The sequence below is a fragment of the Piliocolobus tephrosceles genome, chromosome 1, assembly GCF_002776525.5.
Source record: "Piliocolobus tephrosceles isolate RC106 chromosome 1, ASM277652v3, whole genome shotgun sequence".
Classification (NCBI taxonomy): domain Eukaryota; kingdom Metazoa; phylum Chordata; class Mammalia; order Primates; family Cercopithecidae; genus Piliocolobus; species Piliocolobus tephrosceles.
In genome coordinates, this window is record NC_045434.1 from 11,156,200 (window position 1) to 11,181,751 (window position 25,552).

Genomic DNA, 25,552 nt, shown 5'->3' on the forward strand with positions numbered 1-25,552 from the left:
CTTGTTCAACAGTATTTTGAAAGATTTCAGACTTCAGGCTGTAAGTTATGCCTACATAACACATTATTCCACAATATAATACATTTCATTAAGGAACTCATATTTCAGGCTGATCGCATAAAACTGCCTGAAGAGGCCCTTTAAGGTTATTCTAAGTACAAATTCTTCCCATGATACCATCAATTCCGCTGTTCATAACTATTATAATATTGTCCACTGATATAAAATTAGTTATTTTCATATTTTGGGCTATAAAACACAGTTTGAGTCTTATCTCAGTTGTCAAACCACTTGTTTCTTGGTAAAAAGCAGGCACTTGGACAGCTAGGATAGTTCATCTTCAGAATCTGAGGCCCAGAAAGGACTGTCATTAGCATATTAATAAAAGCGCAAATCCTTACGAGTTCTTCATAGCTTGACAGTTGGGCATCTATTTACAGTAAAATTTTATAGGGCACACAATTCTAATTAGTGAACTTTAGTACAGAATCATAAAATGCATTATTAATGAAAGATTGCACATTGTAAGGGACACCTCCAACCTGCAAGGAAACTGCTTCCTTTCATTGTGAGTGCTGCCACAGGGCTCTGTGAACCAATGACATCACAGTTACTCTCTCGCTTGTTCTGCAGGGCAACTAAAAGTTGATGACTCACTTTCACATCTGATTGTTACTAACTTTCTGAAGATGTCACTTCTTCGTGTGAACTTGTGCAAGCTGTTGACTTCCTCTCTGCCTCATTTTCTTCATATGCAAAACGGGAATAATTTTCACTGGATTACTGTGAAGAATGAATGAGTGATGTAACACATGTAGACCACTTAGAAGAGTCTTTGCATAACAAATGTCAGCTCTGAGGGTGCAGATAGTGATGGTGATGATCACGACGATCATGATTATGGTCATAATTTATATTCAATCCTTCCACATAGGGAGTTAAGACTCAATAATATTTTGTCTGAATTGAATGGACTGTTGCTAAATCAATCATATTATATACTTGTTGATATTCAAAGTCCCTAAATTATAAAATTGCTCGGGACAACATAACTAGGAAATGAAGCCTACCTATTAATAGCTTCATCATAAATCAGTCACTTCAGTGCTAACCTCCCCCTGCAATTCAATGGCAGGATCTCAGCATTCCTTTTTTTTAAAAAAAATATAATAAACACATTATTTTATACTGTTTCTATGGGTCAGGAATACAGTGTATCTTATCTAGGTGCTTGTTGCTTGGTGTCTGCCTTGGAGTCTCTTGTGAGGTGGCAGTCAAGATGTTAGCTAGGGCTGCAGTCACTGGAGGTGTGAACTAGAGCTGGAGGCCCTATTTTCAAGATGGTTCAATCACATGGCTGCCATAGGAGCTTCAGTTCCTTACTATGAGATTCTCTCCATAAGTCTGCATGAGCATTTTCACAAAATGGCATGTCCTTACTCCGCTCACCTCCCCTGTCTACCTGTCCCATTATGCCCAGCATGTTCTTCAGCAGTGATTTTTGACCTTTATGGAGTCACATGGTCACTGAGATCTAATGAAAACTAAGGACCTTTCCTCCAGGATAGCAAACTGATGCATTTACACATCAGCATTCCTTTTCAGACATATCTGCATACTTTCTTTCTTTCTTTCTTTTATTTTTTAGACAGAATCTCAATCTGTTGCCCAGGCTGGAACACAATGGTGCAATCTCGTTCACTGCAACCTTTGCCTCCCGGGCTCAAGCGATTCTCCCATCTCAGCCTCCAGAGTAGCTGGGACCACAAGCACATGCCATCACATCTGCCTGATTTTTTGTATCATTTTATGTAAAGACAGGGTTTCACCATGTTGCCCAGGCTAGTCTCGAACCCCTGGACTCAAGTGATCTGCCCAGCTCAACCTCCCAAAGTGCTGGGATTATAAGCATGAGCCATGATGAACCTCAGTTTGCTTTTAGCAGTTCTCTATATCAAAATGAGTCTGAATATATTTGCAGTCTTAAAATTCACATACTAGTCAACATGCCTTTCTTGGGCATCTCCAGCAATATACTTTGTTTTTTTTATTAACAAACAAAAATTGTATATATTTATAATGTATAACATGATGTTTTGAAATATGCATACATTGTGGAATACCTAAATACTCATACATACCTAAATACACCTCTCATACTTACTATTTTTCTGTGGCGAGAACACTTATAATCTACTCCCTTAACAATTTCCATGTATAGAATACATGGTTATTAACTACAGTCATCATGTAATATACTAAATCTCTTACATTTACTCCTCTTGTCTAACTGAAATTGTGTACCTTTTGACCAACATCTTTCCAACCTCTGGCTACCACCATTCTACTCTCTCCTTCTGTGAATTTGAATTCCACACATAAGTAAAATCAGGCAGTATTTGTCTTTCTGTGCCTGGCTTATTTCACTTAGCATAATGTCTTCCGGGTTCATCCATGTTGTTGCAAATGACAGGACTGCCTTCTTTTTTAAGGTTGTATAACATTCTATTGTGTATGCATTGCAAACACTTGTAAAATGACACTATAAAAAATTCAAGCTCCGAAAAGAATGCATATATTATATAGATTAAAAGAATACTTCTTTTCCTACCTTCTCTCTTATTTAAACCCTCTTCTGAAGTCACCTGTTTTGTCACCCTTCCTGTAGCTCCAGCATAGGGATCCACTGTCTCTAGAACTGTTGGACTGGACACCCACCACTATGACTTTCATTGCCACCATGAAAGGGTGGTCTAAAACACGAGCAGACCTACTTTTTCTGTAAAGGGCCAGTTAGTAAATATTTTAGGTTTTGTGAGCCATATGGTCTCTGTCCCATTATTTAATTGTTATTATCATATAAAAGCAAACATAGACAACATGTTTTTAAAAATAGGATGGCTGCATAACAATAAAACTTTATTTACAAAAAAAGGCAGTGGGCTGGATTTGACCTACTACCTTGATTGGTTGACCCTAGATCTAGAATATTCTACCCATATTATTGGTCATTTTAATCTCAGAGAAAGCTAGCTGGATAAAATCCAGGGTCTAGGGTCTTTCATAAATTGGGAGAAATGTCTTACCTTATCTATCTTGAATAACATTTCTAAATCTAGAATTCATATCTACATTGTGACAGATCTTTTTTCCCCTTACGAGAAATATAGACAAATTTACAGTGCTTCAGAGCACTTGGCTTATCCAAAAAACCCACATGAAAGAACAATTGGGGCATTTTTCAATCTACTTTTGTTTCTTCAACATAAGAAAGCCCTGACAAGGTTAGTGCAGTAATGCTGAATAGCTTACATAGTCTATTATTACTACAGCATCACAGACGCTTTGAGAGGGGCTCTAAGTGAACTTTATTTTTCTCTTTTTTACATTTACCATGACTTTTGAGCAATGGGGAAATGATACAGAACTATTCAGAGTCCTATTTTCTGAATACATAACATTCTGGTTTCATTTTTTGTCAAGAAAAAGTGTATAACAAATACTGAACACCAGAAGAGGTAAATAATAATAATAAAAGACAATTCAATCAGTCACATCAAATTTTGATCATGAATCCATTACAAATGTTAAAAATAGAAAAGAACAGTTTACTAGGCTCTGAAGATTTCCTTGCCAATTCATATTATAATTACATGTTACTGTAGAATATAATAGGGACAAAGAAGAAGCCATATCAATGTATTTTAGTTACTGCAAAGCAGGGCAGTAATAAAATACTACTTCATTTATCCAAACTCCACTTTCAATGAATATATCACAGAATATTCCACAGAATTTCTGTGACATATCACAGAATTCAATTCTCCCTTCAAAAACCAGTAGTTATTTCATAATCTAAACAAAATATACTATAAATGTCATAACAGGTATTTCCAGAAATCACTATTTTTTATTTCAAAAGGAATGTACTGTTTGAATACGTGTATGATAGCAAAAAATAAATATTTTCTCCTTTTGTACACATAAGGTAATAAAGATATCACTGAACCATAGCATAATCCATCATATCAACGTGCTAAAGAAAAAAGTCATTGATCATATCAATAGATGAAGAAAAAGTATTTGAAAAAAATCCAGTGTCTATTAATAATACAAATTCTCAGGCAATGAGGAATAGAAGGGAACTTCCTCAAGTTGATAAAGAACATCTACAAAGAATATCTACAGCTAACACCATACTCAATCATGAGAAACTTGTTGCTTCTGCATCAGGACCAAATCAAGAATGTTCTCTTCACCACTACTACTCAAGACTGTATTAGAAGTTCTAGATAATGCAATAAGATAAGAAAAGGATATTAAATATATACAGACTGAGAAAGAAGAAATAAAACTGTTTTTCTTCATAGATGACATGATTATTTATCCCAATCTCAAAGAATCAAGAATAACAACAAAAATCTCCTGAAACTGATATAGGAAAGTTGCGGGACACTAATATACAAAAATCAATTTCTTCTACACCAGCAATGAACAATAGGTATTTAAAGTAAAAAATACTATTTATACTAATACCAAAAAATTAAATGCTGAAATACAAATCTAACAAAATATGTACAAAATCTAAATAAGGACAACTACAAAACTCTGATTTAAAAAGTCAAACAAAATCTAAATAAATTGACAGATATTCCATGTTCATGGATAGGAAGACTCAGTATTTTCAAGATGTCAGTTCTTCCCAATTTGATCTATAGTTTCAAAGCAATCAAAATCAAAATCCCAGCAAGTTATTTTGTAGACATTAACAAACTGATTCTAAAGTTTATATGAGAAGTGAAAGACACAGAAGAGCCAACACAATACTGAAGAAGAACGAAGTTGGGAGACAGACACTATCTGATTTCAAGACTTACTATAAAGCTACAGTAATCAACACAGTGTGGTGTTGGCGAAAGAATAGACAAATAGGTCAATGGAACAGAATAGAGAGCCTAGAAATAGACCCACAAAATACAGTACAGTGATCTCTAACAAAGAATCAGTAATTCAATGGAAATTCTCCCCAAATAGTACTGAAAAGACTGGATATCCTCATAGATAGATAGATAGATAGATAGATAGATAGATAGATAGATAATCTAGACACAGACCATACCCTTCATAAATTAACTCAAAATGGATCACAGACCTAATACAATGGAGAAAATATAGTCCTTTCAACAAACAGTGCTAGAACAACTTTATACACATGTGTAGAAAAACTAATCTAGAACACACCTGACACCTTCCACTAAATTTAGCTCAAAATGAACCATAGGCCTAAATGTAACACAGAGAACTATAAAACTGCTAGAAAATACCATAAGAAAAAATCTAGATGTTCTTGCATTTGACAATGACATTTTAGATGTCAAAAGTACATTCCATGAAATAAAAACTTGGTAACTTGGGCTTCATTAAAATTAAAAACCTCTGATCTGCAAGAAAACACTATTAAGAGAATAAAACGACAAGCCAGAGACTGAAAGACAATATTTGCAAACACATATCTGGGAAAGGACTGGCATCCGAAATATGCAAAGAACTCTTAAAATTCAACAATTTAAAATTCACCAAAAGATCTAAGACATCTCATAAGACATTTGATATACAGATGACAAATAAGCATTTAAAAAGATGCTCAACGTCATATGTCATCATTTGCAACCTGAGGTATCACTATTCATCAGTTACCATGCCCAAAACCTGGAATGCTGCAACATTAAATGCTGGTGAGGATTCCCATTCATTGCTGGTGAGACTACAAAATGATACAGCGACTTTGGAAGACAGTTTTGCAGTTTCTTAAAAGGCTAAACATACTCTTACCATAGGATTCACCAACTGTGCTCCTTCATATTTACCCAAATAAATTAGGTCTATACAAAACTTGTAAATATTAATGGTAGCTTTTAATTTCCACAACTTGGAAGCAACCAAGATGTCTTCCAAAATATGAATAAACTGTAACACATCCATTGGAATGTTTTTCAGTGATGTAAAGAAATCAGCTATCAAGTCATGAAAAGATATAGAGGAGTCCATATATGCATATTGCTAAGTGAAAGAAGCCAGTTTGAAAGGGCTATAAGTATATGATTCCAACTATCTAACATTCTGAGAAAAGCAAAACTATGGAGACAGTAAAAAAATTATTCTTTCAGGAGTTCAGCGGAGGGAAGAAGGAATAAATGGGGAATAGGGAATTTTTAGAGCAGTGAAATGATTGTGTGTGATACTGCAATTGTGGATATATGTTATTAGTCAAAGCCTATAGAATGTACACCACTGAGTAAGCATAATTTAGAAAATTAAGAATAATGTGTCAATATTGCTTTACCATTTATAACAAGAGTACCACACTAATACAAGATGTTAATAACAGGAAAACTGGTGAGGGAGAATTCTCTGTGCTTTCTGCTCAATTTTCCTGTAAACCTAAAAGTATATAATAAAGTCTATTAATTTTTTAAAAATCGTTAAGTAATCCAGCTCAACAAATATTAATATAGTAATGAAAATATATTAGGAATATAATTAGCAGGGAAAAAAGGAGGTAGTTTTTGGGGCATTTTTTTCTCCAGAATAAACAAAATAACACCAGGCTATCTCAAATAAACTTTGATTATTCTCTTTAAAAGAGAAGGATGGAGAGCTACAAATGTGTATATGTAAATGTTGCAAAAGTAAATAATATGAAGAACTATTATCTTTCTGTTCTTTCATATAAACAACAGTATATAGAAATATAATTGTATTTAGCCAAAAACAAACACTAATTGCTTACCATTCATATTCTAGACACACAGGTACATATTTTACGAAAAATAAATATAAAAAACCAAAGTTCCTGTATCCACGAATGTGCAGTTTAACATGGTAAGAAAGACATGAACAACAAAAACTAGCCCATGTGGTGTTATGGGGAAACTACATATAAAGAGATGGGGGAAGGGAGGCGAAGGGAGCGGGGAGGTGGGGAAGGGAGGGGAGGAGAGGAAGCGAAGGGAAGAGGAGGGAAGGGGGTGAAAGGCCATAAATTGTCAGTAAGAGCTGTGGAAAGTTTTCATGAGGGAGATATTTGGGTTCACCCTTGGAGCTGAGTAAGAATTCAGCATGCAAAGAAAAGAATGAGTATATGAGGAGCAGGGCAGTGAGAGTAGAAAGGTTGCAGAATCTTGAAGTAGAATGCTGCCATGTTCAAAGTGCAAGAATACCTCAGTGGTTGACGGTGGGATGAAGAGATAAAGTTAAGAAAGTTTTCTCACCTACTTTTCTGAATGGAGGTCACAAATCCATAAGAATAAAAAGGGGCCGGGCGTGGTGGCTCAAGCCTGTAATCCCAGCACTTTGGGAGGCCGAGATGGGCGGATCACGAGGTCAGGAAATCGAGACCATCCTGGCTAACACTGTGAAACCCCGTCTCTACTAAAAAAAAAAAAAATACAAAAAACTAGCCGGGCGAGGTGGCGGGCGCCTGTAGTCCCAGCTACTCCGGAGGCTGAGGCAGGAGAACGGCGTGAACCCGGGAGGCGGAGCTTGCAGTGAGCTGAGATCCAGCCTCTGCACTCCAGCCCGGGCGACACAGCGAGACTCCGTCTCACAAAAAAAAAAAAAAAGAATAAAAAGGATAAGGAGTTAAAGGTAAGGACTTTGGATATTAATCTGAAAGCAACAGCACGACAGAACCCTCAAATCACAGTAAACAGGAAGGTGCACCCTTAAAATTGATATCAGCAAGAGAAACAAGTCTAAGAGAGAAAAATATAGCATTAAAATCAATAGGACTTAAAGTCCTTCTTTCTCTTATTTCAAAAACAGAAAAGTCAAGGCAAAGTTTTGAGCACAGTAGACTGGTATACATAACCAAGCTACGGACTGTAAGAAGGCAAACATCTCTGACGGAATTAAATTAAGGTTGATATATTTGAATTGCTGTCTCAAGTGAAATTCATGCAGACATATGCAGTAAGAACTTGCACGTGTAGGAGAGAAGTTCAGGAGAATGAGTCTGTGGATTAGACTTGACAGTAATGCACAAAATTCATAGCTGAGGCTATAAGAAAGAAAAGAATGAAAACATTTTGTTCCAAGGGCATTCCATTTGTGGATATATTTGAAGGGAGAACTGCATTTGACATAGCTGATCACTCCACTGCCCTTGACAATCTTGTGCTCTGACTCTACTCTTTCCAGGTTTTCCTCCTACCTCACTGGTGGTTGCATCCTTTTCTATGCTCCTCATCTCTCCAATTTATGGTCAGCTGGGTAATTTGTGTATTTTTTAGTAGAGACAGAGTTTTGCCATGTTGTCCAGGCTGGTCTCAAACTCCCGACCTCAAGTGATCCACCTGTCTCACCCTCTCAAAATGATGGGATTAAAGGTGTGAGCCACTATGTCCAGCCTCATTTTTTCTTCTATAGACATGCTTTTGGTGTCAAGTTTAAGAACTCTATGATCTCAAAGATTTTTTTCTATCTGCATTTTTTTCCCCTAAAACTTTTATGTTTGTTTTCCTAAAAGTCTGTGTTTCATATTTAAGTCTGTGATCTATTTGGAATTAGATGTGATATAAAATGTGAAGTTTAGGCCCAGGTTCTCTTTTGTGTATGTATGAAAGTCCAGTTGATCCATGTGAATGTCTTTTAAGTCTGGGGAAAACGTCTCCTTTTTCTGTCTGACGCAATCCCTCTTTCCTTTCTGTCTAAGACATTAAGCATAACAATGGCCTTAGATTTAATCTCTGGGGACTGAAAGTCAGGAAGAGAGATGCCTTATAGAAAACTTGAGCTTTCTGCCAAGTCTCAAACCTCCCCTTAGGCAAAGAAACACAGGGACTGCTGGCTGCTTAAATGGGAAGAAAGAATAGAGAAAATAATGGGAGAAAACGTAATTTAACATCACAAAAATTGTGCATGTTGGCACGTATATAAATTTTCTATGGAAGAATCTGTAGCATATATTAGATTCTCAAAGATATCTACAACCCCAAAAATGCTTTTGTTTTAAATCACTGTCATCAAGATTCAGATTCCTATTCTATTGGTCCAGAGACTCTTCCCATGTGTAGAGTTACTCACTTGAAATCAAAGTATTTTCAATATAGATGACTTAGCCAAGCATACTGGAGTCATTCATAGTCCTCAAAATAGTTTTCTACTCACTCAGGTTATTATGCTGATTTATTAAAATGGCTTTCTTTCCCCTCCCCTAATTGCTGGCAGATAACAATCCTTCAGGAATTGTCAAGACAATATAAACGGGGGACTTCACAACCACGGGTGATTCTCTATACAGCCATCCTTAATCAAACTTACATTAAAGTCCATGAGTTATTTTTTCTCCATTTCTTTCTTTCACAAATACAAATCAATAGCATTTGTATGCAGATTCCCATATATACCTCACTATGCAAAAGGTATTCAAGAAATGAATGGCACAGCCCTGGCTGAAAACTGAATGGAAGAGATGAATATGCAGACCAACAGGGTGATCAATGGCCCTATGGGATGGGGGAAGTGAAAGTGTGGGGAAGTTAAAGACAGTCCTACTAGCGGATGTGTCCTCAATCAAGTTAAGTTTGGTTGTGTTCATTTATGACTAGACTCTCATATTTAAAATGCATGTAGGAATCGTCTGAAAAATAGTTACAGTCACCCACAATTACTCACCTGCAATTCCCATTTACAGTTGATACTGAATAGCAGGTTCAAACTCATTAGTGAAAAGAAAAGCTTTTTTGTTAACTTTTCATAGGCCGACAAAAATATCCTTCAAAATCAAAGGTCAACAAAGACTTGGCTGATCTTTCTCACATGGTTGAATAGTAAAATACGTTTTCTACCATTTAAGTTTTACAAAAATTATAAATGGCTTCTCCCAGATTAACATTCACTTCATCCTGAATACAGTGTTGTTGAGATCTTAAAAGATGGTGATAAGGTTTGGATTTGTGTCCCCGCCCAAATCTCACTGTGATTTATAATCCCCAATGTTGGAGGAGGGGACTGATAGGAAGTGACTGGATCATGGGGGCAGACTTTCCCCTGCTTTCCTTGTGATAATGAGTTCTCGCGAGATCTGGTTGTTAAAACTGTGTAGCGCTTCCCCTTTGCTCTCTTCCTCCTACTCCAGCAGTGTAAGACATGCCTCCTTTCCATTCACCTTCTGCCATGATCATAAGTTTGCTGAGGTCTCCCCAGACATGCTTCCTATAGAGCCTACAGAAGTGTGAGCCAATTAAAACTCTTGTCTTTATAAATTGCCCAGTTTCAGGTATTTCTTTATAGCAGTGTGAGAACAGACTAATACAGATGGTGAGTTCCAGAAAGATAGTGGCTGGGCCTCAGACATGTTTTCATACCCAGCACATACCAAAAATGTCTGGGCTATATAAGTCCCTCAATAAATATTAAAGGAATTCAGTTGAGGTGACTGAAAAGCAAATCCAGTCTTAAAAGGTTATTTCAGAGTGAAATTATAAGGGTTTCAGTTGACACATTTTCATGGGAGAATTTCTGCTGCTGGTACCTTTGGGAGCATGTGGCTGAGCTGCAGGCAGGTGCTAAAGCAGCTGTCAGGAGTCTCTTCCTAGTAACAAATCAAGAAGTATTTGCCTAACCAGCATCTCAAGAAGCATTACTTATTTATTCAGGGGCTGAGTTTGCCACAATAGTTCTATTCAAGTTGCTGCACAAGGGAAAATAGGTATGTTTTGAGATGACACCTCTGTATAAAATGTAAATGAATCAGCATGAATTTGAAACAACAATAACTTACACTTTGAATCACCATTGAAAGAATCACATAGGTAGGACTAGAGCAGAAAAACAACAAAATACATGTTGTTACCTTTACTTTGCATCCTTTGCAGACACAATACAACCATAAAGCCATCCAGAAATTTAAAAAAGAAGATGCTTCTCTTTCTTTTTTTTCCTTCTGAAAGATATTGCTTACATATAGATCAAGTTAATAAACCCAGTGTAGACAAGTCATGTTCTTAAATTTTAATTGAGAAAATCATTGAGGGATTTCTTTTTGTATAATGTTGATTTTAATCTATTGTCTGTTTTTCTATTCATATACTCTAAATGCATCAAATGTCTCATTGTTTTTCATTTTTGCTAAGATCCAGCAGCTCAAATTCCTATGAATATTTTTAATCTTCTGTGTTAAAAGCCCACGTTTTTGAAGCAGTCATTCTACCCAGCCCATGCCTTGAGAATGCGGCTCTAGACCAAGTCAGGCTTCCAGAACATGACAAACTACAGTAGCTACTGCGCTCTCTGCAATCAGCAATTACTTTAAGTTTGGGGTAAAAAGTGAATCTCTCCCAAAGGAGAAGAGGCAAAAAGCAGAAAGTAGCTCTCCTTTATGTACTGACTCTTCCAGCAAGACTGTTTAGCTGACTCATCTAACTCTCAGTTCCAGGCTGAAAAGATATGTGCAGGACCTGAAGACAGAGAAAAAGAAGAAAAGCCCTCATAGGTTAAACTTTATCCTTGACCATTTTGGAGAACAACAGAATAGCTTCAAAAGTTTCCTCCTAGGTGGTGGCCAAAAGCATACAAATATCCTCACAAAGACATTAGTCATCCATCCAGTTTTGTACACAGATATAAACTATGCAATCTCTTTCTAAGCCAGACGGAGAGACATTTAATTCATTATATCCAATCCATCTCATGCCTTATCAATTATTTACAACTAAAGCTCATTAAATCATCATAATATTAAAAGAGGCATGGAGGTAAAAATATTGTCATGCATACACATGGCATAGCTTTTTCCTGCTGAGTCACATTTTGGAAAGCAAATGTAGCATTTATTTCCAGATACTGTCAGAAACTATGACTTAATTGGCCTACATTTGAAAGTAACAAGACACAGCAAGCATATGCCAAGAGTAATGCCAGAGAAGGTGGAAGAAGAACAACCTTTCTCTCCTTCTCTCCCCACCTCTCCCTCTTACCACCCCACCAAACATACCACACACATGCACACTCTCCATCCCCTTCCATGCATGATTTTTCTCCTTAGCTCTTATCATCACCTAATGCATTTTATCTCTGTATACATGGGTACGTGTACGCATTTATAAATAAACATATTTACTGCCATATATGCCTACTAGAACGTAAACTTCTTGAGAAAATAAACTTTGTAAATTTTTCTATACTACTATAAGCCCCAGCACCCAGAAAATAATAGTCATTCTACAAATTCTTATTAATCAATAAAACTAGTTTCAACATTGCAAACCTGTTTTTAACATAATGCTTTTCAAACAATGTTTCCTTAATAGATTTCCAAACTAAAGGCCCCAAATAATCTTACCCAATGCATCCATTTTAAAATGTATTAATGTAAAAGTGTGCAGAGTTGATTCACATAGTGCATATCGAATCCATAAATAAGTCTGTGTGCACATAAAGGAAATGCCTTTGTTGATATTTCATTATATTCACATAAAATTTTGGATGGATATAATGAGATGCTATCTAGAAACAAAATCTAGAACAGAAAATACTCTCCACATAAAATATGTCAGGCTTGAAATAAAATTTAGTAATCAAATTTCAAGCCTCCGGAATGAAAGCCTATTTCTTTAAGTTTTTATTTTTAATTTCTGTGGGCATGTAGTAGGTATATATATCAATGGGATACATGAGATGCCTTGATTCAGGCATACTATGCATAATAATCACTTCAGGGTAAATGGGGCATCCATCACTTCAAGCACTGATCCTTTGTGTCACAAACAATCCAACTAGACTCTTTTAGTTATTTTTAAATGTATAATAAATTTATTGTTGGCTGCAGTTACCCTGCTGTGCAAAAGGTTTTTTTTTTTTTCTTTTCTTTTCTTTTTTTTCAGACAGAGTCTTGCTCTGTCGCCCAGGCTGGAGTGCAGTGGCGCTATCTCCATGCACTGCAAGATCCCAGGTTCATGCCATTTTCCTGCCTCAGCCTCCCGAGTAGCTGGGACTACAGGCGCCCATGCCTGGCTAATTTTTTTTTTTTTTTTTTTTTGTATTTTTAGCAGAGACGGGGTTTCACTGTGTTAGCCAGGATGGTCTTAATCTCCTGACCTCGTGATCTGCCCGTCTCGGTCTCCCAAAGTGCTGGGACTAAAGACGTGAGACACTGCGTCAGGCCCAAAAGTCTATTTTCAAAGCAATAATTAAAACATGATTGAGAAGGGATGCTGACACATCCCTTCCCAACTACCAGACTTGCTTCTCTTTAACTCATTCTATCTCACTAATTGAAGAGTTTAATAAGAACTAAAAGGTTATGACACTATAGTTAATACTCATGGGATCTCTCCCTTTTACCTGACTGCTCACAACTACTATAGTTATATTTTCACTATTTTTTGTTGTTTAGACAAGTTGACTACTAGTCATTTTAGAGCAATTTGTCTTCCTGAAAAATATCTCTAGTAACTTAAAACAATAGTGATGCTGTATTTCATGAACACATCAGAATTCAATCCATAAAAGCAAAATGGGCAGGATGCATGAGAAAAAGATAAATATTTAGTTTAACTCAGATAGGCCTCATCTCCAATTTAGTTCTTCTTAATTGAATAGCTCTATATGCTCTTCATTCTAAGAACTTTATTAACATTCTTTAGGAGAATGAATAGGTAACCACATACACATACATATCTAAATGTGAAGAGGAAGGTAAAAGTAACTCTACTGATATCCAGAATCATAAAACCCCAAATTAAAATGGATTTTCAATAGCTACAATTACAGTTATGTATATTAAATAACTGTCAATAGAACAAAGCAGGAACAGGTGGACAAATCCGTGTAGAAACACAGCATTTATGACCAGACTACTCCTAAATCACTCAGAAGTAAACATCTCTTCTGGCTATCTCCTTAATAGTTTCCACTATGTCTCCTAAAAAAGTAAATTGAACTTTAGTTATTTAACATTAACAACAGCATACAACTAATGAGCATAGCCAGATCATAATTACAGGAAAGAATAAAAAGGTAAAAAAAAAATTTTTTTTTTTACATATTTCCCAGGACATTCTCTAGCTTTCAAGTCACTATGCAAAAATCAAATTATTTTTGCTTCTTTAATGAATGAAAAAAATATATTTTTAGATCATCATTATGCATGTCTCCCCCAGTAAAGACTGATATCAAATAAAGAAAGGCTGCTTCCAGGCTGAGCTATCCTTTGCCTCCCCCAAGTTCCTTACAATGAGCTAGGGAAATAACAGAGGGAGGTTGAACATTTTCTAAGCAATGGTATTAACAAGATTTAGAAATAATGAAGTGCTATATAACTGAAATTCAAGGAATTATTTTTATCATTCAATTCAAATAATTGCTCAATCCCAATAGAACTAACACAAACAGTTTTTTCTTAAACTACATCCCTTCGGCTTTGTGCCACCTATCGCTGACTCATTTTCTCCCTCAAGTCGTAATCTGACATCCATTTTCATCTAATTTCACCCATGTAAATATGTTATAAAAAGGGACACAAACAAACGTGTTCTTACCACCGTCACTACCTACAAGAGTCCTGATAGGCTGGTCCTAATTACATACTGAGATTAAATTGACACTGAAAATTATCAACATGAAATCAAGGACAGCATTTGGAAAGGAGGGGCAGGCTTCAACAAATATGCAAAAGGAGAGTGGGCCCAGAACATGATTAAAATACCTTTGAACTGCCCCCTAGATTTCTCTGCAATCATAACTAGCCATCAAAAGGATCTTCTTGGATCTAGTCTGGCCTCTCTTCCTACAAAGTCTATGCTGAACCATTCTGTCATCCACATGCCCAGAGTCCCTCAAACTTTTTAATCGTATCTGGCTAAATGCTGCCTCTTCAGTCTAAATAATAGGGATAATAACAGCAACAACAATGCATCAAGTATTTTACGTGTATTTTCTTATTTAGTCTTTTCAATAGCCCCACAAAGTAGGAGATAATATTTATGCTGCATTTTACAGAGGGAAAACCAATGTTTAAAGAGATTATGTCACCTACATGAGTCACACAACTGGTAAGTGGCAGAGCAGAGGCGCAATCCCAGATCTGTCTGGTTCTAGAGTCCATTACCTTAACCACAAAGCTCTACAGTGTCTGTAGATACAGCTAAAAGTGCTCTAAGAATCACTTAGTCTAAGTCTTCCATTTAACAAATCAGGGACTGAGGATCCAAAGACTCTGGCATGGTCTCTTATAGGCCCTAACTCCAAATGGATGCATCATAGCATTAAACATATCCACAGCTCAATCCTTTGGCTTCAATGACTAATTTCCCTGATTCCCCACTAAACTATCACTCTGACTCTCTTGCTGACTCTTGTTTCTCTGTCCACATCCTAAACATCAGCATTCTGTAGGAATCCATCCTCAGCCTCCCACCTGGTTAGGCTATTCCAGGGCTTTACAGCCTTCATAAGGCAATGCCCAAATTGATAAACACATCTAATCCCAGCTCCCAGCTCCTCCCTCTCCATCTGATGAACATATGCTAGACCCCATTCCTTTAAATGTCCACCTTACACTTATAATTTGCATCCATCCCAAGCTTTCAGTTAAAGACTCAGAAATCCCAATTTCCTACTTGACGTCTCATAGACTATACTCATGTTTAACCAAAGTTTAACTCCATCTTTTATAGCAAACATGCACCATCTCCTGCAATCCGTTAGCCCCAGCTGTCTTCCCCTGAGGCAGAAACAAGATGGCGCTGGATTTGATACCTTCTCTCAGTCTGTATCTAGTTCTCCCCTAAACCCATCGCTTTTATCTAAATGTCTACGATGCAAGTAAACTTCTCCATTCTGATGGCATTCTCTGGGCTACGTTCTTAGATTTTGTCACATGAATTACTGCATTTCATTTCCCTGACTTAGATTCTCCCCACCTCTAATCTAAGCTCTCCTTGTCTAACAGAGTTACTATTTTAAAAGAGAACTAACTATTCCACTCCAATCCCCACATTCCTTCCTAACAACCTCAGAATAAAAACCTGCCCACGGGAATGGCACTGAGGATCCTTCTCTTGTCTACTTTTCACCTTTTCTTCCATTTCCCCCCTCATCACTCTGGAATAATTGCTGTTCCCAGAATATACTTGCCATCTCTCTAGTTCTTAAGTTTATACTTGTGCTTGAAACTAATTCCTTAATCCAAGTGTCTTGCAATCTCCATTATCTTTTATACAAACCCTACTGACGCCATCGACATCTTCTTCCTAAACCTACTGAAAGCGGCATTTTTAGCTTACGGAATGTTTCCAGGGGATGTATGTCACTCTCGACCATCATCTAGGTCTACCTGGGAACAGAGGTTAAGTCCCAGTACCCAGGTTTCAGAGGTACTTTTCCTGAGATTATGCAGCTGGTTAAATGGCTATTAATTTTCTAAATGGTCCCTATTATTTTTATTAAATTATAAAAATAATCATTAACTAATAGTTACCTAAGTGTCCATGAAAATATGATAAATATCCACTAAAAGATTTAAAGATATGCAACAAATCATCCACACAATGCCTTCTCTCACTGCAATCTCTTATTTACATATTCATCTTACTACATTCATTAATTTGTGAGGTAGAGCAGTAGCAATCAAACTATCCTAAATATTTTTATGGTTTTGTAATATTTGTGCATTTTTCTCAGTAGATTCATACTATTTTAATCTTGTCCCAGTGCCAAATAAATTAACATGAGGGAGGTATTATATCACATTAAATATGAGAGAAAGTGATCAATTCTATCATCCATATCAATAAATGAGAGGTCATAGCAAAGGGTCCTAAAATTGTACGCAATTTGAGAACTCTGACTTCAAAACTGAGTTTGAGATTACATATTCTAAAAAGAAAATTAATCAAAACTAATGAGCATTTAGTGAAGTTCTAAGTAGTTTAATGCAATGTGGTCACTCTTTCCGCTTGGTTTATTTTGTTCAGTGTTTCTTAATACGTTTTAATTATACAAAAATCTTCAGTTCTTCTATTGGTAGGTAACAGAAATATAACATGAGAAAAAGCTAAGGGGGTCAACAAATGGATCACTTCAGTGAACCAGTGAATGTCAGTAACCCATCCCGTATGACGCCACTGGCCTGAACAAATATATCCCTAGTTTTTAAAAACATTACATCAAGGCAACAGAGCGCAAGTCTCAATGCAATGAGCTCGGGTACCAACCTCCGCTGCTCTTCACCATGTTCTCCTGAAGGGACAGTGAGACACTCGTCCATGTGTCCATGCAGCAACCTGAGGACATCACCACCAATGAGATACCCTGTAAAAATTAAAAATTATTCAGTTTGGACTGTCAGGGTCAGATGTTGTGAACTGGACAGATCATCTGGTCCAATCTTCTACTTTCATAAAGAAATGAAGTCTAGTGAGTCTTAAGGACCTGGTCAAGGTCACAGAGATAGACAGTGCCTGCTGTTCCCTCTGAGTCCCAGGTGCCCGAGTCCCACAGTTAGGGATATTCCCACAAAAAGTAGGACCTCAAACACATAAAATCCTCTGTTAAACACACAAACACATTTCAATCAGATGTGAACCTATATAAGTTGTAATAGCCAGAACATATACAGATATTTCCCTAGGAAACCTGATTCTTTGTAAAATTCCTGTTCCAGCTATAAGGCATGACCTCAGAAAACAAGAAATCTTGACATTAGTCCAACTAGGCAACACCCTGAGGTCAAAAAATTGAAGAAAACAACCCATAGGACGCTATCACATAAAGCACACACGAATAAACTAAAGCTGACAGTAGCATAAAAATAATGGAAGATTAATCTTCACCCAAGCTTCACTTTTAAAATAGCAATTTAAACAAGATCCTCAAATGTCAGGTATCCACATTACAGAATGTTTGGACACAGACAAAAAGCTCTAATTAACAATCAGCTCATTATCACAATTCCAAAGATGACTGTCAACTTTGCATCAAGGACAGGCCCTCTAATTGAAGTGGAGTTTTTACCTTGGGCTGCCTCACTTCCTGAGCTGATTGGGGCCACGCTCCAGAGAGTCTGCTGGAAAGCGGCATCCACATGTAAGCTGCCATTGCCGTAAGACAAGTGCTGTATCAAGAGGCAAAAGAAGGCATCACTTCAGGCTCTGGTAAGCTGTAACATGTAAGCGCTTCTAGCAATGCAAACTTAACATTGCTGATTTGGTTATGTTCATAGAGAACATCTGTTTCAACCTGTCATTCAAGAATAAAAAAACTAGTCAGAAGAAAAGAAGTTCCTCTCTGAATTTAGGGATTTTTAAACTTCATTCTAACAGTTACTGACTTAAGTCAATAATCAAAATATGCATACATGAATACACTAAATAAGTTTATTTGTAACAAGATACTATTTTTGTTTTAAGGGTGATTGATGAACAAAATGAGCACTTAAAATTATAATTGGGTTTTCCACATATCACACTCTGACAGCTTTTTGATGATGAAGTAAGTGAAATCTATTGGACCAAGTTTATGGAGTCTTCATTTTATGAAGTCCTTAGGCATCTTACAGGGTCTTTTATGGAGTCCTTCAGGAACTGTTATCTGCAATTTGATACAAAAGCCATTAGATGGCGATATTTCCTAACAGCTATCTAAAACCAAGCTACATTTCTTCCAAAATTCAGATATTACCAAATTTCAGATTTTCCTTCTTAGAAATAGAAACATTAAAATAAAACACACTTAATATCTTTTAGAGCCATAAGACTGAATTATCGAATGTTAACTAAGAAAAACAAAACTATGAGTACAGCCATACGCCTTGCTTATTTTACTAATCATTACCTACCTGGCTGCCTCTAGAATTTCAAACATATATACAGCAACCACCTGTTTTCATGGAGTCTTCTCAGTAAACATCGCCAGTCTCCCTGCAATGTTTCTGTAACACTTTGCCAATACTGATGATAGCCTAAGTTTTCACAGGCTTTAATCAGACCAGAAATCTTGACCATCTTAGTTAGATGAAGATCAGTCACAGCCTAAAGTAGTCACCTTAGGTGTACTCCAGAGGCCTTTTAAACATCCTAAGGATCTCTTTCACATAAAGACACTATTCTTAAGTCACCATCGAGAAGAGGTCGTTCACTCTCTTTCTCTTAAAAATAAAACCAAAGAAATTTTAACATTGTGGTATGTATATAGGGTTTATCGGTCATTTTTCCAATTAGTAAGACTGAAAGTTTACCAGCTGATACATAAGATTCAGCAATAATTTGCTCTTATGCCTCTCCTCAACCTCAGCTAGCTGCCTGCTTTTGTACAATTTCTTCTTCACTTCAATCTGTCATTCTGACATGTAATCCCAGCTAGATTCCTTTATTGACTCAATTTCTTCTCCAATATGTTAAAACTGTTTGTTTACAAATAAATCATATCCCACCTGCTTTAACAAACAAGCAGAATATATTTCCCTTCAAAGCGATTATCACACAATGAAATTCTTGGGATTATTTTCTTTTTGCCTTTTAGAAGTTACCTGACACAGGTTCACAGCTGTATTCCTAGCATCTGGCAATGTTATCCAACAAACATGTATGTGGAGAACATAACCAAAATCATAAAATCAAAGTATCATAAACTTAAAAATACATATTTTAAGCTATTCCATAAATACGATTTCAATAACTTAGTGTAAAAAAAAGCACATGCACATGCACACACACATACATATCCATGTGAATGACACCGATTTTAACCAAACTCTGAAAATAATTCAAAATACCCGTGCTTATATTTGTGACCAAGTGAAAGCTCATGTAATATTATGATACGTAGATTACCATCATTTGTTAATTCATCATGGGTTCAGTGAATGTACTATGTATATTAATAGTATACATTCTCCACCCCAAGGGTGCTTGTAATCTCATAGAAAAAATTCATACACGAAATGCTGTACCTCAGTATACAAACATATCACATGTGATATTTTGATACATGCACACAGTGTGCAGTGATCAAATTAGAGTAATTGAGATATCTATCACCTCAAACATTGCATGCTACACTTTTTATATACTGAGGTACAGCATTTTGTGCATGTATTTTGTGTATGTATATGTAGATGTAAAATATATACATATTTATGGGCTGCATGTGATATTTTGTACCAGTAAAATAAATTATGTACCAATTAAATTAAAAAATAAATAGGGCCGGGCATGGTGGCTCATGCCTGTAATCCCAGCACTTTGGGAGGCCGAGGCAGGCAGATCACGAGGTCAGGAGATGGAGACCATCCTGGCTAACATGGCGAAACCCGTCTCTACTAAAAATACAGAAAATTAGCCGGGCATGGTGGTGGACACCTGTAGTCCCAGCTACTCGGGAGGCTGAGGCAGGAGAACTAGGAGTGAGCCAAGATCATGCCAGTGCACTCCAGCCTGGGTGACAGAGCGAGACTCCATCATATATATATAAATGAATGGATCTGGAAGGTGGGGAAAAGCCTTTAAAAATGCTGTGTAAATTGTAATCAACACGCTACAGGAATTGTAACAAGAGAACACTCCAGACAACAAAATGAGAGCGGAGTTTCTCATGGGTTGGGGGCTTTGAGGGAGCCAGTAGGATCACTTGGCCTGTGTCTCACATTTATATCTTTGGAGATGCTGTCCCCAAACAAGTGTCTACATACACTGGATTTGAGTACGTGGATTAAGAATGTGAATGTGCTGTGTGCAAATATGTAAAACATACCAAACATTTTTGTAAACCATTTGGGAATTTTTAACATACCAGAAACCTTGCTATCGGAAGTGGGTTGAGGCCCCTGGCCGTCTCAGAAGTTCTGAGAAGGGAAATGTGTGATAAGGGGAATGTGTTGAAGACAAGAGTGTGAGCACAAAGGTGGAGATACGGGGACATACATTACAGCCGAGAGCTTCGTCTTTGGAGCTGACAGCACATGCTAAGTGGTGGAATGACTGATAGGCCCACAGACAAAGGCTGGCGCCAGGCCAATGACCTTCTATTTTAGGCAGTAAGGAGTTTACAGCAGTGACAAAATAGGGTGAGGGAGTTAAAAAAGCAATTTCCAAATCATATCTATGCCTGAAGATAAATAATAAATATGAGAGAACCATAAACATGAAAATTTCAGTCTGTGGGAAAAAGTCCCAAATATGTCCTTAAGATTATATTACAGTCACAGAAAGTTCTCTAAATAAGGTCTACTCTTTGAAAGAAAATATTCTATTTTGAATGCTTCCAATTTTGCTGCTTAAACAGCAAAGGGAAGTCTGGGTAAAAACTACATCACGTCAGGCTTGTGGTATGCAATATTCAGAAAGCAACAACAGTTTCCATTACTGAAACTGGGATGAATTATCCTTAAAGCAAAAACAGACATTGGCATAGGATGAAAGCCAAGTTGACCTTAGGCTGAAATATAGAACCACTATAGGATTTACAGGAAAATATGGTAGCATCAATCCACCAACAGCAGTACAGGGGCTTTGGCCACTAATCTCTGGGCACCCAGGTCTCACTTTGATCCTAGGATTAGTGATTTTCAAGCTCTGATAGGCACATGAATCTTCAGAGGACACCGTATTTAAAAATGTAGATTGGAGGGCTGGGCACAGTGGCTCACACCTGTAATCCCAGCACTTTGGGAGGCCGAGACAGGCGGATCACGAGGTCAGGAGTTCGAGACCATCCTGGCTAACACAGTGAAGCCCCGTCTCTACTAAAAATACAAAAAATTATCGGGTATGGTGGCGGGCGCCTATAGTCCCAGCTACTGGGGAGGCTGGGGCAGGAGAATGGCGTGAACCCGGGAGGCAGAGGTTGTGCTGCAATGAGCCAAGAGCGCACCACTGCACTCCAGACTGGAGGACAGAGCAAGACTCCGTCTCAAAAAAAAGAAAAGAAAAAAAAATGTAGATTGGAATGCAGAGTAGTTGGAGGGCTTGTCAATCAAAACTGCTGATCCAAGAGTAACAAGACATTACATGAAAGAAGCACAACATCTCAGAAATGGAAGGGACATGAAAAATCGCCTTCCAGGAGTTCTTCAGCTGGAGTACACAGACTATACTTCGATACCTTTAGTTTCCTTTCTGATCCGTTCATTTTATGCATTTTACCATTTTTATGATGAAGTCAATAAGTTTTATCAGCCTGCAATGGAAGTCCATGGTACAAAAACTTCGTACCAAGAATCTCTGAATTGAACCCTTATCTGATGCAATTATTCCCTCATTTACTCATCTTTTATTAAACTTTCAGGTACTTTGGCCCTGGTGATGCAACATTCTGAATAAATTGTCATTTAGGGACAGGAAACACAAGTAAACAAGTCATATTACTCCTCAGGCATCAGTTTTTTCTTCTGAAAAAATAAATAAATAAATGAGGGGCAGAGAAACAGTTGTTCTTTCCAAATGTAATATTTTATGGTTCCATTACCTGAGCCACAGAGGAAAGAAAGGCTCAAGGCAAATTAATCAAAAATGAATTGGTTCATATAATAAATCATTTGAAAATATTTATGATCACTCTTTTATCATTATTTTCACACAACTTGAGACAATTCAGCAATTTATTATGCAATCAATAATTATCTATATTTTGTATTAGACATTTAGAGGTGGGTAAGAAAGAAGTAAATTCTTTGAACTGTAGAATAGCTTTCTCTTAAGCATTTTCCATCACCCTTTAGATTAAGTATTCTGTTTTTCCTAATATATTTTCAATCAGTTGTTTGTTTGGCAATGTTTTCACAGATCTGAAAAACTTGGCCTGTTTCATTAAGTAACCTGATCAGTAGAAAATCAGTTGGAAATCTACATTTCCAGAGCAAACAATCCAATCCTCAGACTGAAAACATTTGTACATACTGGAGTGATTTTTACACCTAATACACAGAAAAAAATTGTTTTGTAAGCTTTATTTTGTTTAGTTTGAAATAAATTCAGTCAGTAATATCTACTTGGCAATGTTTTCTCTATTTTAAATTGTATATTTCTCTTAAGGTGCTTTGCTAAGGCCTTCTTTAAAAGAAAATAAGAGTTTCAATGAGCAAAAAAATTTCTTTCCTTTTGGATATTTTGAAAAGAAGATTAATATATCATTTGACATTAGAATATAAAACAGCAAAAATGAGAAAAGACATTATCTGGGGTGAGGCGTTTACAATCATTTTTAGAGGCTGAGACCCTTTATACCTCAGAAATTGTGCCTCAAAGTTCAATGTATACAGCAGACAACGGTGGATCAATCCCAGGTGCCATCCACAGCATCCTCTTCTGTCCACAAAGCATCTTCTCAGAGGACAGGGTGAAAACCAACCCTCTAAACCAGCTCTCAGCAATTTAGCATTGTAAGAGTTGTAAGCTTTATGAGTGTACCCCATGCACTATTAGTTTAATCTTAGCTTAACCATCACTGTTAGTGAAAGAAAAATCCCTCATCGGTCAATAGACACCGATGACTAAGGAGCTGTAAAATCAATGACTGGAAATGCTTATTTTTAGAAGGTAGTTTTAACTAATTTGTTATCAGACATTTTTAAACTTACTTATTTTTAACAACATCAGCACCTCCTCAGAAGATGAACCTTGCTTTCACCTGATAGATCTTTATTTAATATCACCTATAATATTCCTTTCACTGTTTCTTTCCCAACTATCTGTTCTTCTAGTTAAACATCTGTTGTTTCTTTAAGCATTCTTTTTTTTTTTTTTTTTTTTTTTTGAGACGGAGTCTCAATCTGTCACCTAGGTTGGAGTGCAGTGGCATGAGGCACGGTGTCGGCCCATTGCAACCTCCATCTCCCCAATTCAAGCAATTCTCCTGCCTCAGCCTCCTGAGTAGCTGGGATTACAGGTGTGCACCACTAAGCCCAACTAATTTTTTTTTTTTTTTTTTTTTTGAGACGGAGTTTCACTCTTGTCGCCTAGGCTGGAGTGCAATGGTACGATCTCAGCTCACTGCAACCTCTGCCTCCTGGGTTCAAGCAATTATCCTGCCTCAGCCTCCTGACTAGCTGGGATTACTGGCACCTGCCACTACGCCTGGGTAATTTTTGTATTTTTAGTAGAGACGGGGCTTCACTATGTTGGCCAGGCTGGTCCTGAACTCCTGAACTCAGGTGATCCACCCGCCTCAGCCTCCCAAAGTGCTGAGATTATAGGCATGAGCCATAGCACCTGGCCTAATTTTTGTATTTTTTTTTTTTTTTAGTAGAGACAGGGTCTTGCTGTTTTGGCTATGCTGGTCTTGAACTCCTGGCCTAAAGTAACCCGCCTGCCTTGGCCTCCCAAAGTGCTAGGATTACAGGCATGAGCTACCATGCCCGGCTTCTTTAACTATTCTTAAAAGGCACAAATCTCCCAAGTAAATAGTGACAGTAACTTACTAAACAATTTTTGTGTGCCATTCACAAAACTACGAGCCTTGTTGGATTCCAGCCTTTAATCCCATAACACCCCTATGAGTTAAGTTCTTTATTATTTCCCAGACTCCAGATGAAGGAACTGAGGGTTTCCAAAGGTTACATGATTAGCCCAGGTTCATACTCACCAGACTTTGTATTTATAAACAAATACATATATGTGTGTATACCTATATATACACACATATATATGTATACATACATACACACGCACACACACACACACAGAGTCCATCTTTAGTTATTCAGGGTTTATTCTACAGATTATTTCAACTCCCTCTGCCTATCCTAAAGTCCTTTCACTAATTCACTTCTTGGTCTTTCAATTTCTCTAGATCCTTTTCACTGAGTCCTCCAAATAAATCTTTGAATCCACACCATAGTACTTCATATACTCGCTACTAATCCACCACGGTGGGAATGTAAGATAGCAATTCACCATCTCTATACCCATAGGAATGTCCCTCAGCATCTCCAAGCTACACTGTAATGCGTATTTACCGTCTTACAATATCCTCATACAGCTCTGTATGTGCTTGATTTGTTTTCTCCACTAATTATTTGAGGATAGAAAGCATGAGTAATGTGTCCTTGGCCTCTCCTGTTGTTTCTGCCATATGCTAGGTCCATAGAGATGAACAATAAAAGCAACGACTTCATTACCAAATGAAAGCGAAATTTTAACAACCTGGTTGGCTGCTCTCTTGTAAATCCATATAAAAGGTTACCAGGAAAGAGAACATAAATAATTGGCTATGTAGCACAGGCTGGGCAAGGTGTGGCTCATGCCTACAGTTCCAGCCACTTGGGAGGCTGACTGGGAAGAATAGGAGGTTGAGGCTTCAGTGAGCTATGATCGCCACAGTACTCCAGCCTGGGCCACAGGGCAAGACCCTGTCTCAAAAAATAAATAAAATAAAATAAAAATACAATAAAATGTAGCTTGGAAATCACTCACAAATTTTAATTAATCATGAGGTGTATTTCCTTCCATAGGAGGTAAATCTCATGTATCATCATTATTATTACTTTCACTTGTATAGTGCTTTTTAATTCTGCCCATATTTAAATCCATTATCTCATTGCTTCCTCACAATAACC

The 25,552-nt window shown here is 37.1% G+C and overlaps 1 protein-coding gene across 1 annotated transcript in view; it reads right to left on the reverse strand.

Moving 5' to 3' along the window:
• RYR2 (ryanodine receptor 2) overlaps window positions 1-25,552 on the reverse strand; it is a 557,611-nt gene that overhangs the window by 421,627 nt on the left and 110,432 nt on the right. The window contains exons 9-10 of the mRNA XM_031934901.1: window positions 18,016-18,115; window positions 17,217-17,313 (exon numbers count right to left, since the gene is read on the reverse strand). Of these exons, the coding sequence (XP_031790761.1) occupies window positions 17,217-17,313; window positions 18,016-18,115 (197 nt within the window). The remainder of the gene's footprint in view (window positions 1-17,216; window positions 17,314-18,015; window positions 18,116-25,552) is intronic.